This window comes from Notechis scutatus, chromosome Z (genome assembly GCF_049901735.1).
Source record: "Notechis scutatus isolate UNSWTSFEM ecotype Mainland chromosome Z, rNotScu1.2, whole genome shotgun sequence".
Classification (NCBI taxonomy): Eukaryota; Metazoa; Chordata; class Lepidosauria; order Squamata; family Elapidae; genus Notechis; species Notechis scutatus.
The window spans coordinates 116,640,150-116,651,244 of record NC_142025.1 but is presented as its reverse complement, the minus strand read 5'-3'; the positions used below and the strand labels follow the sequence as shown (position 1 = coordinate 116,651,244).

The 11,095-nt window shown below is 37.8% G+C and overlaps 1 protein-coding gene across 1 annotated transcript; it reads right to left on the bottom strand.

Moving 5' to 3' along the window:
- Positions 1 to 2,569: 2,569 nt before the first annotated feature.
- On the bottom strand, positions 2,570 to 3,585 carry LOC113427835 (vomeronasal type-2 receptor 26-like). The gene has a single exon (XM_026690372.2). It carries the CDS (start codon positions 3,583 to 3,585, stop codon positions 2,638 to 2,640), a length of 948 nt encoding a protein of 315 aa, XP_026546157.2. The 3' UTR covers positions 2,570 to 2,637.
- Positions 3,586 to 11,095: the final 7,510 nt, after the last annotated feature.

Below are 11,095 nucleotides of genomic sequence, written 5' to 3'. Positions count from 1 at the left end.
GATAATAAATAAAGAAATAAAATATATTATAGCATTAAGTGTGAGAGAGTTACTATAGAGAGTTACTCTATAGGCATATCTTATCTTGATGTTAGGCAGTTGTTTTCTTATATATGTAGAAGTATTTATGTCCATAGGCATTTCTTATCTTGCTGTTATGGAAAATATTCCTTTAACCTTTCACTTGTTGTAAAACGATTATAACTCATGATACATGATAGTCCCATCTAAATCAATCTGAATCCATCTGTTTTCCTTCATGAAGAGAGGTAAATACTGCCTGACTGGAATCTGTCTGTTGCAGGAAGACGTAATTCTTAGTTAGATTACATGACTAGAGATTTACAAGGTAATTAGAGAACTAAGAACAAAGACTTTTCTGTGTATAAGAAGGACAAGACATCATTCTGTATTTTGTAGAATTTTCCTCCCATGTCCCTTGTGATGTACTAGGAACTTCTTCCCAGATTCTTTAACTTTGATCAAAGAATAAAAATTTATTTATTTATTTATTTATTTATTTATTTATTTATTTATTTATTTATTTATTTGTTTATTTATTTATTTATTTATTTATTTATTTATTTATTTATTTATTTATTTAATTTGCAAGCCTCCATTTAAGTCTTTGTTTCGGCTCATTTTTGGCTTAAGCGTACTGCCAGACCTTACACCCTTATTTTCCACCCCCCAAAATAAGCCCAACCACATAGTTTTGTAGCAAAGCACGGGTATTGAGCTAGTCCTGTAATACACTGAATGTCAGTTGGCATAATAGATCTATTTTTGAAAAAAATGTGGGATGAGGATATGACCTTGTGGTTAAGGGTAGGAAAGCTAGCAAGCACCTGAATTTTCATCATGTCATCCCCAGGATGCTGCAATTGCCATAACATCAACCATAGATTGTAAGTCCCTTCATCCAGCATGTTCATCAATTTTAGCATTATATTATCCTTGCAACTTGAAACCATCCTTCAGAAGATTGAAAATCAATTATTATTTTTCTTTAATTAATTAATTTAATCTATAGGACATCCTTCTATTCTTTTAAAAGGACACCCTTTTATTCTTTTAAAATGTTCTTTAATTAAAAAAACTAGAGTATATATGTGAAATCAAAAGTACACATATAGACTGGATGAAACTAGGCTCAATAGTAGCAATTGTGAGACGGATCTTGGAGTCTTAGTGGACAACCAGCTAAATATGAGCCAGCAGTGTGCAGCAGCAGCCAAAAAAGTTGTGGGAGTGCCATCACTTGAGACTTTTAAGAAAAGATTGGACTGCCATTTGTCAGAAATGGTGTAGGGTCTCCCACTTGAGTGGGGGGTTGGACTAGAAGACCTCCAAAGTCCCTTTCAACTCTGTTATTCCATTATTCCTAAGTTAAATAGCTAAGACCCTCATTGGGACCCTCTCTCTTTTGCTCCCTCTGGTCTAATGGGTTAATAAGATTTTTAGAAACCTGCAGTTGAAAGCTGCAGTTGAATCCCACCACTGGATACAATCAAGATCAAGGGAAGTACTAATACCACTCTATAAAGCCTTAGCAAGACCACATCAAGAGTACTGCATCCAGTTTTGTTCACCACATTATAAAAAATGTTGAGACTCTAGAAAAAGTACAGAGAAGAGCAACCAGGATGATTAGGGGACTGGAGGCTAAAACATACAATGAACGGTTGCAGGAACTGGGCTTGGCTAATCTAGTAAAGAGAGAGGACCAGGAGAGACATGATAGTGGTCTTCCAATATTTCAGGGGCTGCCACAGGGAGGAAGGGGTCAAGCTATTTTCTAAAGTGCCTGTAGGCCAGACAAGGAATAATGGATGGAAACTGAACAAGGAGATATTTAACCTGGAAATAAGGAGAAACTTTCTGACAGTGAGAATAATCAAACAACGGAACAGCTTGTCCTCGGAAGTTGTGGGAGTGCCATCACTGGAGACTTTTAAGAAAAGATTGGACTGTCATTTGTCAGAAATGGTGTAGGGTCTCCCGCTTGAGTGGGGGGTTGGACTAGATGACCTACAAGGTCCCTTTCAACTCTGATTATCTGTTATCTGAAATTATTCTTCCAGATGTCAAAGAGAAGGGAAATGTAAAACTAAGATTTTAAATTCAATCTCTCTTCTTCAAACTCAGAATGTTAGAAATTAATTAAAGAGAACATGGGATATTTCTTGGGGGAAAACAAATCAGATACATTTCTAATTGCTGAGATATTCTGACATCTTTTAACTCAATGATTTGCAATAGAAAACAGAGTTATTCCCATTACTGCTTGATGATAATAAGATCCAAACTATACTATTCAGTATTAGATTATTATTAATGGTTAGGAAACAGCAGATCTGTTTTAAAAAAGACCTAATTATTCTCTTCGTTAAATAGATCAGGTAAATAATCAAAACCTAAAGTATTATTAAAAGTAGAGTCACTCGTGAAATAGTAAAATATTTTATTGTTCAATTCCATTTATAGAAATTGACACAGAGTATTTATTATACATGCCTAGGATGTACAATATTGGTAAAGTCAGTTAAGGTAATAAGCAAGCTCAGTTTTTTATTTTTAGAGCAGGATATTTAATTCCATTTCACAGCAGAAATACATATAACCTTGATTTAATAGTCAGAAATGCTTTCTTTTTACAAGTTGTTCTTTGTTGTTCAGCTCAGGTCTCAGCAAAATAATGTAGCATTTGGGGAAAAAGATACATCCCAATAACCCAGCACTGGAAGTTAAGATGGAGAAGATCTCCACAGCTACCATATACTTTCCTTTGGTGCTCAAATATGTTGGAACAAAAGACAACCAAACACTGCAAAACATCAACATGCTAAAAGTGATGAACTTGGCTTCATTGAATGTGTCTGGCAGGTTCCTAGCTAGGAAAGCCACCATGAAGCTGACCAAAGACAGAAACCCCATATAGGCCAAGACAAGATAAAACATCACAACAGACCCTTCATTACATTCTGCTATGATCTCTTCAGTCATGGATTGCATGTTAAGTTCTGGAAAGGGGGGAGAAGTGATCATCCATGCCAAACAAATACTTGCTTGAATGAAGGAGCAGAAAAGAACAATTAAGATGGACAGTTTTTTCCCCAACCATTTTCTCATGCCGGAACCTGGTTTGGTGGCCATGAATGCAGCAATGACCATGATGGTTTTGGCCAACACAGAAGAAATGGCCACAGAGAAAATAACCCCAAAGACAGTTTGTCTGAGGATGCAAATCAGTTGGGAAGCTTTTCCAAGGAAAAGAAAAGAGCAGAGGAAGCAAAGCAGAAGGGAGATTAGGAGAGTGTAGGTGAGGTCCTTGTTGTTAGCTTTAACAACAGGAGTGTCTTTATACTTGATAAATATTCCAAGTATTAACATGGTAATGACTGAAAATAAAGCAGTAATCACAACTAAGCTGATCCCTAAAGGTTCTTCAAAAGTTAGAAATATTATTGATTTGTGGATGCATCGAACTTTGTCCTTACTTGGAAATTGATCTTCTGGACATTCAGAACAGGCAATTGTGTCTGTAAATAAGAGAGAGACGTAGCACCAAGTGAAATATATCATTTATGTTTGATTAATTTGGTGTTTTTCATACTTGCCACTTTACAAAGTCTGAACTTCAATTCTCAGAATTCTGACTGTACAGTTTTGGGAGTCTATTTCCACATTTCTTAAAGTAACTAAGTTTAAAAAACACTCAATAAAATCATTACATGATAGCTACTACAAAGGTTGTTTATTGAGATGGGAATCTTTTCTGTTAGTGATATCCCAGTTAGGAACCAACATACTGAATGGATTCCACATGCTTCCCATCCCTTCAAGCTTTGGTTGTCCAAGCCTTACTCATGGACGCATATGATTGGGAGTGTTCACACATTTTCCAAAAGAACAAGAAAGTGGGCACAGCAATGTGACTCAAGTCTTGCCCATTTTTTAATCTGTGATTGAAGCCATGCTTATTTTAAACAAGTGTCACATATATTACACACACACACACACACACACACACACACACACACACAGGCTCATGGTAGCTCAGGGGCTAAGACGCTGAACTTGTCAATCAGAAAGGTAGGCAGTTCAGCAGTTTGAATCCCTAGCACCACATAACGGAGTGAGCTTCCATTACTTGTACCAGCTTTTGCCAACCTAGCAATTCAAAAGCATGTAAAAATGCAAGTAGAAAAATAGGGACCACTTTGGTGGAAGTTAACAGTGTTCCATGTGCCTTCGGTATTTAGTCGTGTTGGCCACATAACCACGGAGACTTCTTCAGACAGTGCTGGCTCTTCGGCTTTGTAATGGAGATGAGCACCACCTACTAGACCCAGAAATGACTCTCTCTCTCTCTCTCTCTCTCTCTCTCTCTCACACACACACACACACACACACACACACACACACACACACACACACACACAAACAAGGAATTGGGTTTCAATCACATGGTCAAACTTGGTTTATACCTATGGTCACAAATATATATGCAGTATCTATCTGTCTGTCTATCTGTCTATCATACTGTACTGTACTCTGTGATGTATTGCTTTGTTTCAGTGCAAAATTGATAGTAAATTTTATTTATATACACAGTTGATTTGTTTGCTTCATTGATTCCAATTCTGATTCTCATACTGGAAGATTTTACAGTAGGGTAGAATAGGACAGGGTAGAGGACTGTAGAGTAGAATAAAACAGAATAATTTACCCAATGTATTTGACATCTTCCCATCTGAACATGGATCACAGTCATAGCAGCAAAATTTCTCTCCTTCTTTCTTTTTCTTCTGATAGCCAGCAGGACAGGGATTATTACACAATGAATGAGGCAAGACCTGTTGATAAACCAGAATAGAATTCAAGACTGAAGACTTGAGTAACATTGCATAATCATCCTCTAATCTGCCTGCATAAATAGAGTAGCAGAGATCAAAGGATTATAAACTCAATCAATTAGCTCAGGTGTGCAGGAAACATACCACTGTAGTAATGGGAGACTTTAAATATCTTGGCATTACCTGAGAAACAAACTGTGCAGTGAGTGTGAGATCAAACAGGTTCCTGACATACCTAGCTGATAGGTTTATCCTATGGGAAGGTAAGGTAAAGTTTCCCCTTTCACTTAGGTGCCAGTCGTTCCTGGCTCTGTTACAAAGCCTAAGAGCCTGCATTGTCTGAAGACATCTCCATGGTCATGTGGCTGGCATGACTAAATGCCAAAAGTGCACAGAACACTATTATCTTCCCACCAAAGTGGTCTCTATTTTTCTATTTGCATTCTTTATGTACTTTTGAACTTCTAGGTTGGCAGAAGCTGACACAAGTAATGGGAGCTCACTTCATTATGTGGTGCTAGGAATTTGAACTGCCGAGCTTTCTGATCAACAAGCTCAGCATCTTAGCCACTGAGCCACCATGTCCCTTCCCTTTGGGAAGGTAGGGAAGGGAAATAGAGTGACAGCTACATTGGACATAATTCTTACTACTAAGGATGAAATGGTTGAGGGACTAGAAGTTGACAGAACTTTTGAAGGAGAGAGACCTTATCATGCTTGAATTCACCATAACACAATCACAGATCACTGAACCAAGTCATACTACTATTTTAGACATTTCAAGCTAAGAGTGAGACTAAGAAGGATTCCATGGATGGAAATCCTAAAAATAAAAAAATGTTCAAGATGCATTAGAAATCCTGAGAGATGAAATAATGAAGGACCAAGCAAAAGCAGTACCACAGAAAAAGTAAAGCAACCCCAGATGAGGCCTCCATGGTTGCCAAAGAAAAGGAGTACATAACTCAAAGAGAAAATCAGCAAACAGCCCAAATCTGTAAGAAAAAGAGACAGGAAAGGTCAGGTCCAGAATGAGCCAAGATTGACAAGTAATTACAGAAGTGATAAATATGTTTCTTCCAATATATATAAGGAACAAGAAGAAAGTTTCTTATGGCAAGAAGGTAATAGGTGGCAGGGAAAAAGCAGAACTACTTTATTCCTTGTTTGCATCTTCCTTTTTATTCAAAAGGAAGAAATTGCCCAACCTATCAAAAGGGAGATAGAGGGAGATAGAACAAAGTTGTATCCCAGGTTACTGATCCAGTTGGAGGTGCGTGACCTCTAGAACCCACAAAAGTCCTTGGTTGGAGAATGTGATTTTTGACACACCAGCCATGATGGTTAGAAAACGTGATTTATGACACATCCAGTGGGGAGGGGGAGACTGGGCCATAGGTGCACCATAAATTATACGAGTCAGAGCTGGCTTCATTAGGATCAGTGCCGACATATTGCTCCTAATAAATAATTGGATTACTTTTGAAGTTTGGCTCGAGGCTCATGATTTGATTAGAACATTTGTTGGAACCCTGACAACTAATTTACATCACACAGATGGTACTTAAAACCAAAGACCATGCCTCAATAACAACAGCCAGCCAATCAAACAGTCTGAAGTCAGACCATGACTCAGAAGTAGGCAAATAACATCCACACTAATTTGGATCATGTAAAAAAGATATTTAAAGACCAGTGCTCTGAAAGACAAGTACAATTCAAAGCACATTGATGATGTCTCCTCGAATGATGATGAAACATTTGCAATAAAATTGCCAAGTTCGGAGTTCAGACCAACAGCCCAACTACCAACCCGAGCTACCTATATTCAAATAAATTTCAAGAGCTAGGTTGTTCTAGGCTACTGAAGAGAAGGACATTATAACTGTCTTCCAGTACTTAAGGAGCTGTCAGAGAGAAGTGGGGATTGACTTATTTCCCCAAGCACCAGAAAGCAGGAAAGGAACTAATAGGTAGAAACTTGTTAAAGAGAGATCCAATCTGGAAATTAAGAGAAATTTTCTAACAGTGAGGACAATCAGTGGAATAGCTTGTCTCCAAGGGTTGTAGGTGATCCACTGCTAGAGGTTTTCAAGAAAAGATTGGACAACCATTTGACTGGAATGGTACTAGGTCTCCAATCTTGAGAAGAGTGTTGGACTAGAGGAACCCTGAGGTCCCCACCAGCTCTATGATTCTAGGAAATGAAGTGCCACACCTGATAATCTCTTCAACACACCCCAATTATTGCATATAACTACATCCAGTCTGTTCTCCCCTTTCTGGATTAAATGAAGAAAAAGGAGAAATAGACTTTAAAAAAAAAAAAAACATGCTGTGAGACTTTATACTTAGATTAGTACAAGCAGAAAAGAAACAACAAAAATTACCATCTAAAATGTGACTCTGAGCACAATTTGAAGTTTAGTGTTTTCCTTCTACTCTTTCTAGTTGATGGAGTGCTCTTTTCCCAACTTCAGGAGTTATTTACTCACTTTTTACACTATTATTCACACAGCTAAGTCAGAGGCTTTGCTCTGTCAAGCACAATCAAATCAGGCTACACAAAATTTGTCTCAAATGGCTTATGACCTTCAAAAATAGATGGGAACACTTTTTATTTTATTTTCAATTATTTTTAATACCATTTAATTATTCCTGAATTTTATTTCATTCTTTACTAGTGTTAGGAGTAATTGTAAAATACTCCCCCCCTCCCTCCACAAATAAATCCTGTAAATTATTTGCCACGTATCATTTCCCCATAACATGAAAAACAGACATATTTGAATACAGAGTAGTTTGTTTTAACTGATTAAAGGATCTGAGAACAGATTGCATAAATTCATTTTTTAAATATCCAAAACTTTCGCCCAAAATAACAAAATGACTTAAAATCTCTACCTGCTTGAAATATTTGGGCCACACAATTAAATGTTCATGAATCACAAATTCATTTTCTTCAAGACTTTTGGGATCAATTTTTCCAATTTTGACTTTATGGTAGGAGTGATTTGGAAAAATGACAAAATTTGTAATATCAAATCCAGAAAGCACTTCTCCCTGAGGGTCAATGGATACAGTTTCCCCAAGTGAATTATTGAATGAGAGGCCTTGAAGAAACAAGTGAAGCTAAATTTTAAAAAAGAGGGGGGGGGATAAATAAGAAGAAATAAAGCAATGGATTTGTGGTACAGAGTCTCAGGAGGATCTTTCCAAAGGGGCTAACATGATATAGCAATAGCACCTAGACTTACCTGTGTTTCCCCAAAAATAAAACCCTGTCATTCATTCATTCATTCATTCATTCATTCATTCATTCATTCATTCATTCATTAATTCATTAATTCATTCATATATATATATATATAGATACACACAGAGAGAGAGAGAGACAAACACAATACAGAAGCCTGATAATGGCAGATGAGATTTTGCTGAAACATTGCTACAACTTTAAAAGCACAACTATAATGACATGGAAAAATACCCGAACAAAGCTGAATGCCATACATGTAAGTACCCGCGAAAACTTAAGAATATATATATATGTGTGTGTGTGTGTGTGTGTGTGTGTGTGTGTGTGTGTGTGTGTGTGTATGTGTATATGTGTATATGTGTATATGTGTGTGTGTGTATATCCTTCAGCTTTGTTCGGGTATTTTCCCACAATACAGAAGCCTGATGATGGCAGATGAGATTCTGCTGAAACGTTGCTACAACTTTAAAAGCACCACTACTATGACGTGGGAAAATACCCGAACAAAGCTGAAGGCCATACATGTAAGTACCCGCGAAAACTTAAGAATATATATCTATGGCTTTCAGCTTTGTTCGGGTATTTTCCCATGTCATAGTGGTGGTGCTTTTAAAGTTGTAGCAACGTTTCAGCAGAATCTCATCTGCCATCATCAGGCTTCTGTATTGTGTCCGTCTGTGAGTCAGACTTTTACAGTGGTTTCAGATTTAAATTTGGGGCAGCCTATTGCTGTGCCAGAATGGTTTTTTCTTCATCCTGATTGGTTGGGAGTCTTGGTCTGTGTTTATTGGTCTCGGAGTTTGCTGTGTTCTGCTTGATTGGTGTCTCTAATATCTTCTGTCTGTTTTTTGGCTCTTTTTGTATCTTGATTGGCTGGCAGCATTGTGTTACTTTATTGGAGGCCTTTAGTGCAGCTTGGCTTCGGGTAAATGGACGGCTATCATTAGTTAGGCAGCTGGGTTTCATCTGGGTCTTATCTCATTAAGACTGAACTATGCACCCTGACTAAAATATTGACAGCCAACGGCTTCCACAAAAGCAAAATCACCAACTTGATCCACAAAAACACACTGAGACACAATAGAGACCCAGAAGATGAACAGACCCATTGAACAGCTGTCCTGCCCTACATAAGAGGCACTACAGACAAAATTAGTAAGATACTATACAGACACCACATCAAGACTGCCTTCAAAACAGACAGAAAAATAGCAGCCATCCTCAGAAACCCCAAAGACAAAATTGACCTGGAAAACCAAGGCATATACGAAGTCCCCTGTGCATCATGCCCGACCACATACATTGGACAGACCAATAGAAGAATAAGCACCCGCCTGGATGAACACAAAAATGCAGTCAAAAAGCTGGAACACACTTCCTCACTAGTCCAACACATGGAAGCCACAGGTCATAGCATCAACTTCAATGGCACCAAAACCCTAGCCACTATAGAAAACCCCAGCTACGGAATTATCAGAGAAGCCATAGAGATTGAAAAAAGACCAGAAAGCATGAACAGAAGAGATGATTCTACCAGGCTGTCAATCATTTGGAAGCCTGCACTCACAAACAAAAAAATCTCCACACCACAAGCCAGGCAAACACCTGGGCACAAACAGATCCCCCCTGATACCTCCAGCTCAAACACATCCCAACCAGGCACCCAGATGAAACCCAGCTGCCTAACTAATGATAGCCATCCATTTACCCGAAGCCAAGCTGCACTAAAGGCCTCCAATAAAGTAACACAATGCTGCCAGCCAATCAAGATACAAAAAGAGCCAAAAAACAGACAGAAGATATTAGAGACACCAATCAAGCAGAACACAGCAAACTCCGAGACCAATAAACACAGACCAAGACTCCCAACCAATCAGGATGAAGAAAAAACCATTCTGGCACAGCAATAGGCTGCCCCAAATTTAAATCTGAAACCACTGTAAAAGTCTGACTCACAGACGGACACAATACAGAAGCCTGATGATGGCAGATGAGATTCTGCTGAAACGTTGCTACAACTTTAAAAGCACCACCACTATGACATGGGAAAATACCCGAACAAAGCTGAAAGCCATACATGTAAGTACCCATGAAAACTTAAGAAAATAAGTTTATAAGGATTATAAATTATATATATATATATATATATATATATATATATATATATATATATATATATATATATATATATATATATATATATATATATATATATATATGGTGTTCGGCTTGGTTCGGGTATTTTCCCACGTCATTGTAGTTCTTTAAAGTTGTAGCAACGCTTCAGCAGAATCTCATCTGCCATCATCAGGCTTCTGTATTGTGTCCGTCTGTGAGTCAGACTTTACAGTAGTTTCAGATTTGAATTTGGGGCAGCCTATTGCTGTGCCAGAATGGTTTTTTCTTCATCCTGATTGGTTGGGAGTCTTGGTCTGTGTTTATTGGTCTCGGAGTTTGCTGTGTTCTGCTTGATTGGTGTCTCTAATATCTTCTGTCTGTTTTTTGGCCAAGACTCCCAACCAATCAGGATGAAGAAAAAACCATTCTGGCACAGCAATAGGCTGCCCCAAATTCAAATCTGAAACTACTGTAAAAGTCTGACTCACAGACGGACACAATACAGAAGCCTGATGATGGCAGATGAGATTCTGCTGAAACGTTGCTACAACTTTAAAAGAACTACAATGACGTGGGAAAATACCCGAACCAAGCCGAACACCATACATGTAAGTACCCGCGAAAACTTAAGAAAACATATATATATATATATATATATATATATATATATATATATATAAAATTTATAATCCTTGCAGACAGCTGGTCATTTGCATCCTTTTTTTATAGAGAGAGTTGTTGAAGCACTTGGAGATTTATCTGTATCCTCAGCGTCATCTGAGTAGTGCTCCTAGTTCCTGGAAGCTTCTTGGATAAGAAGCGAAACATTTTCAAAAAAACAAAAAACAAACAAGGAAGT

Coding starts and splice junctions, on each gene's coding strand:
- LOC113427835 (XM_026690372.2), bottom strand. CDS start 3,585: ATGATATATTTCACTTGGTGCTACGTCTCTCTCTTATTTACAGACACA.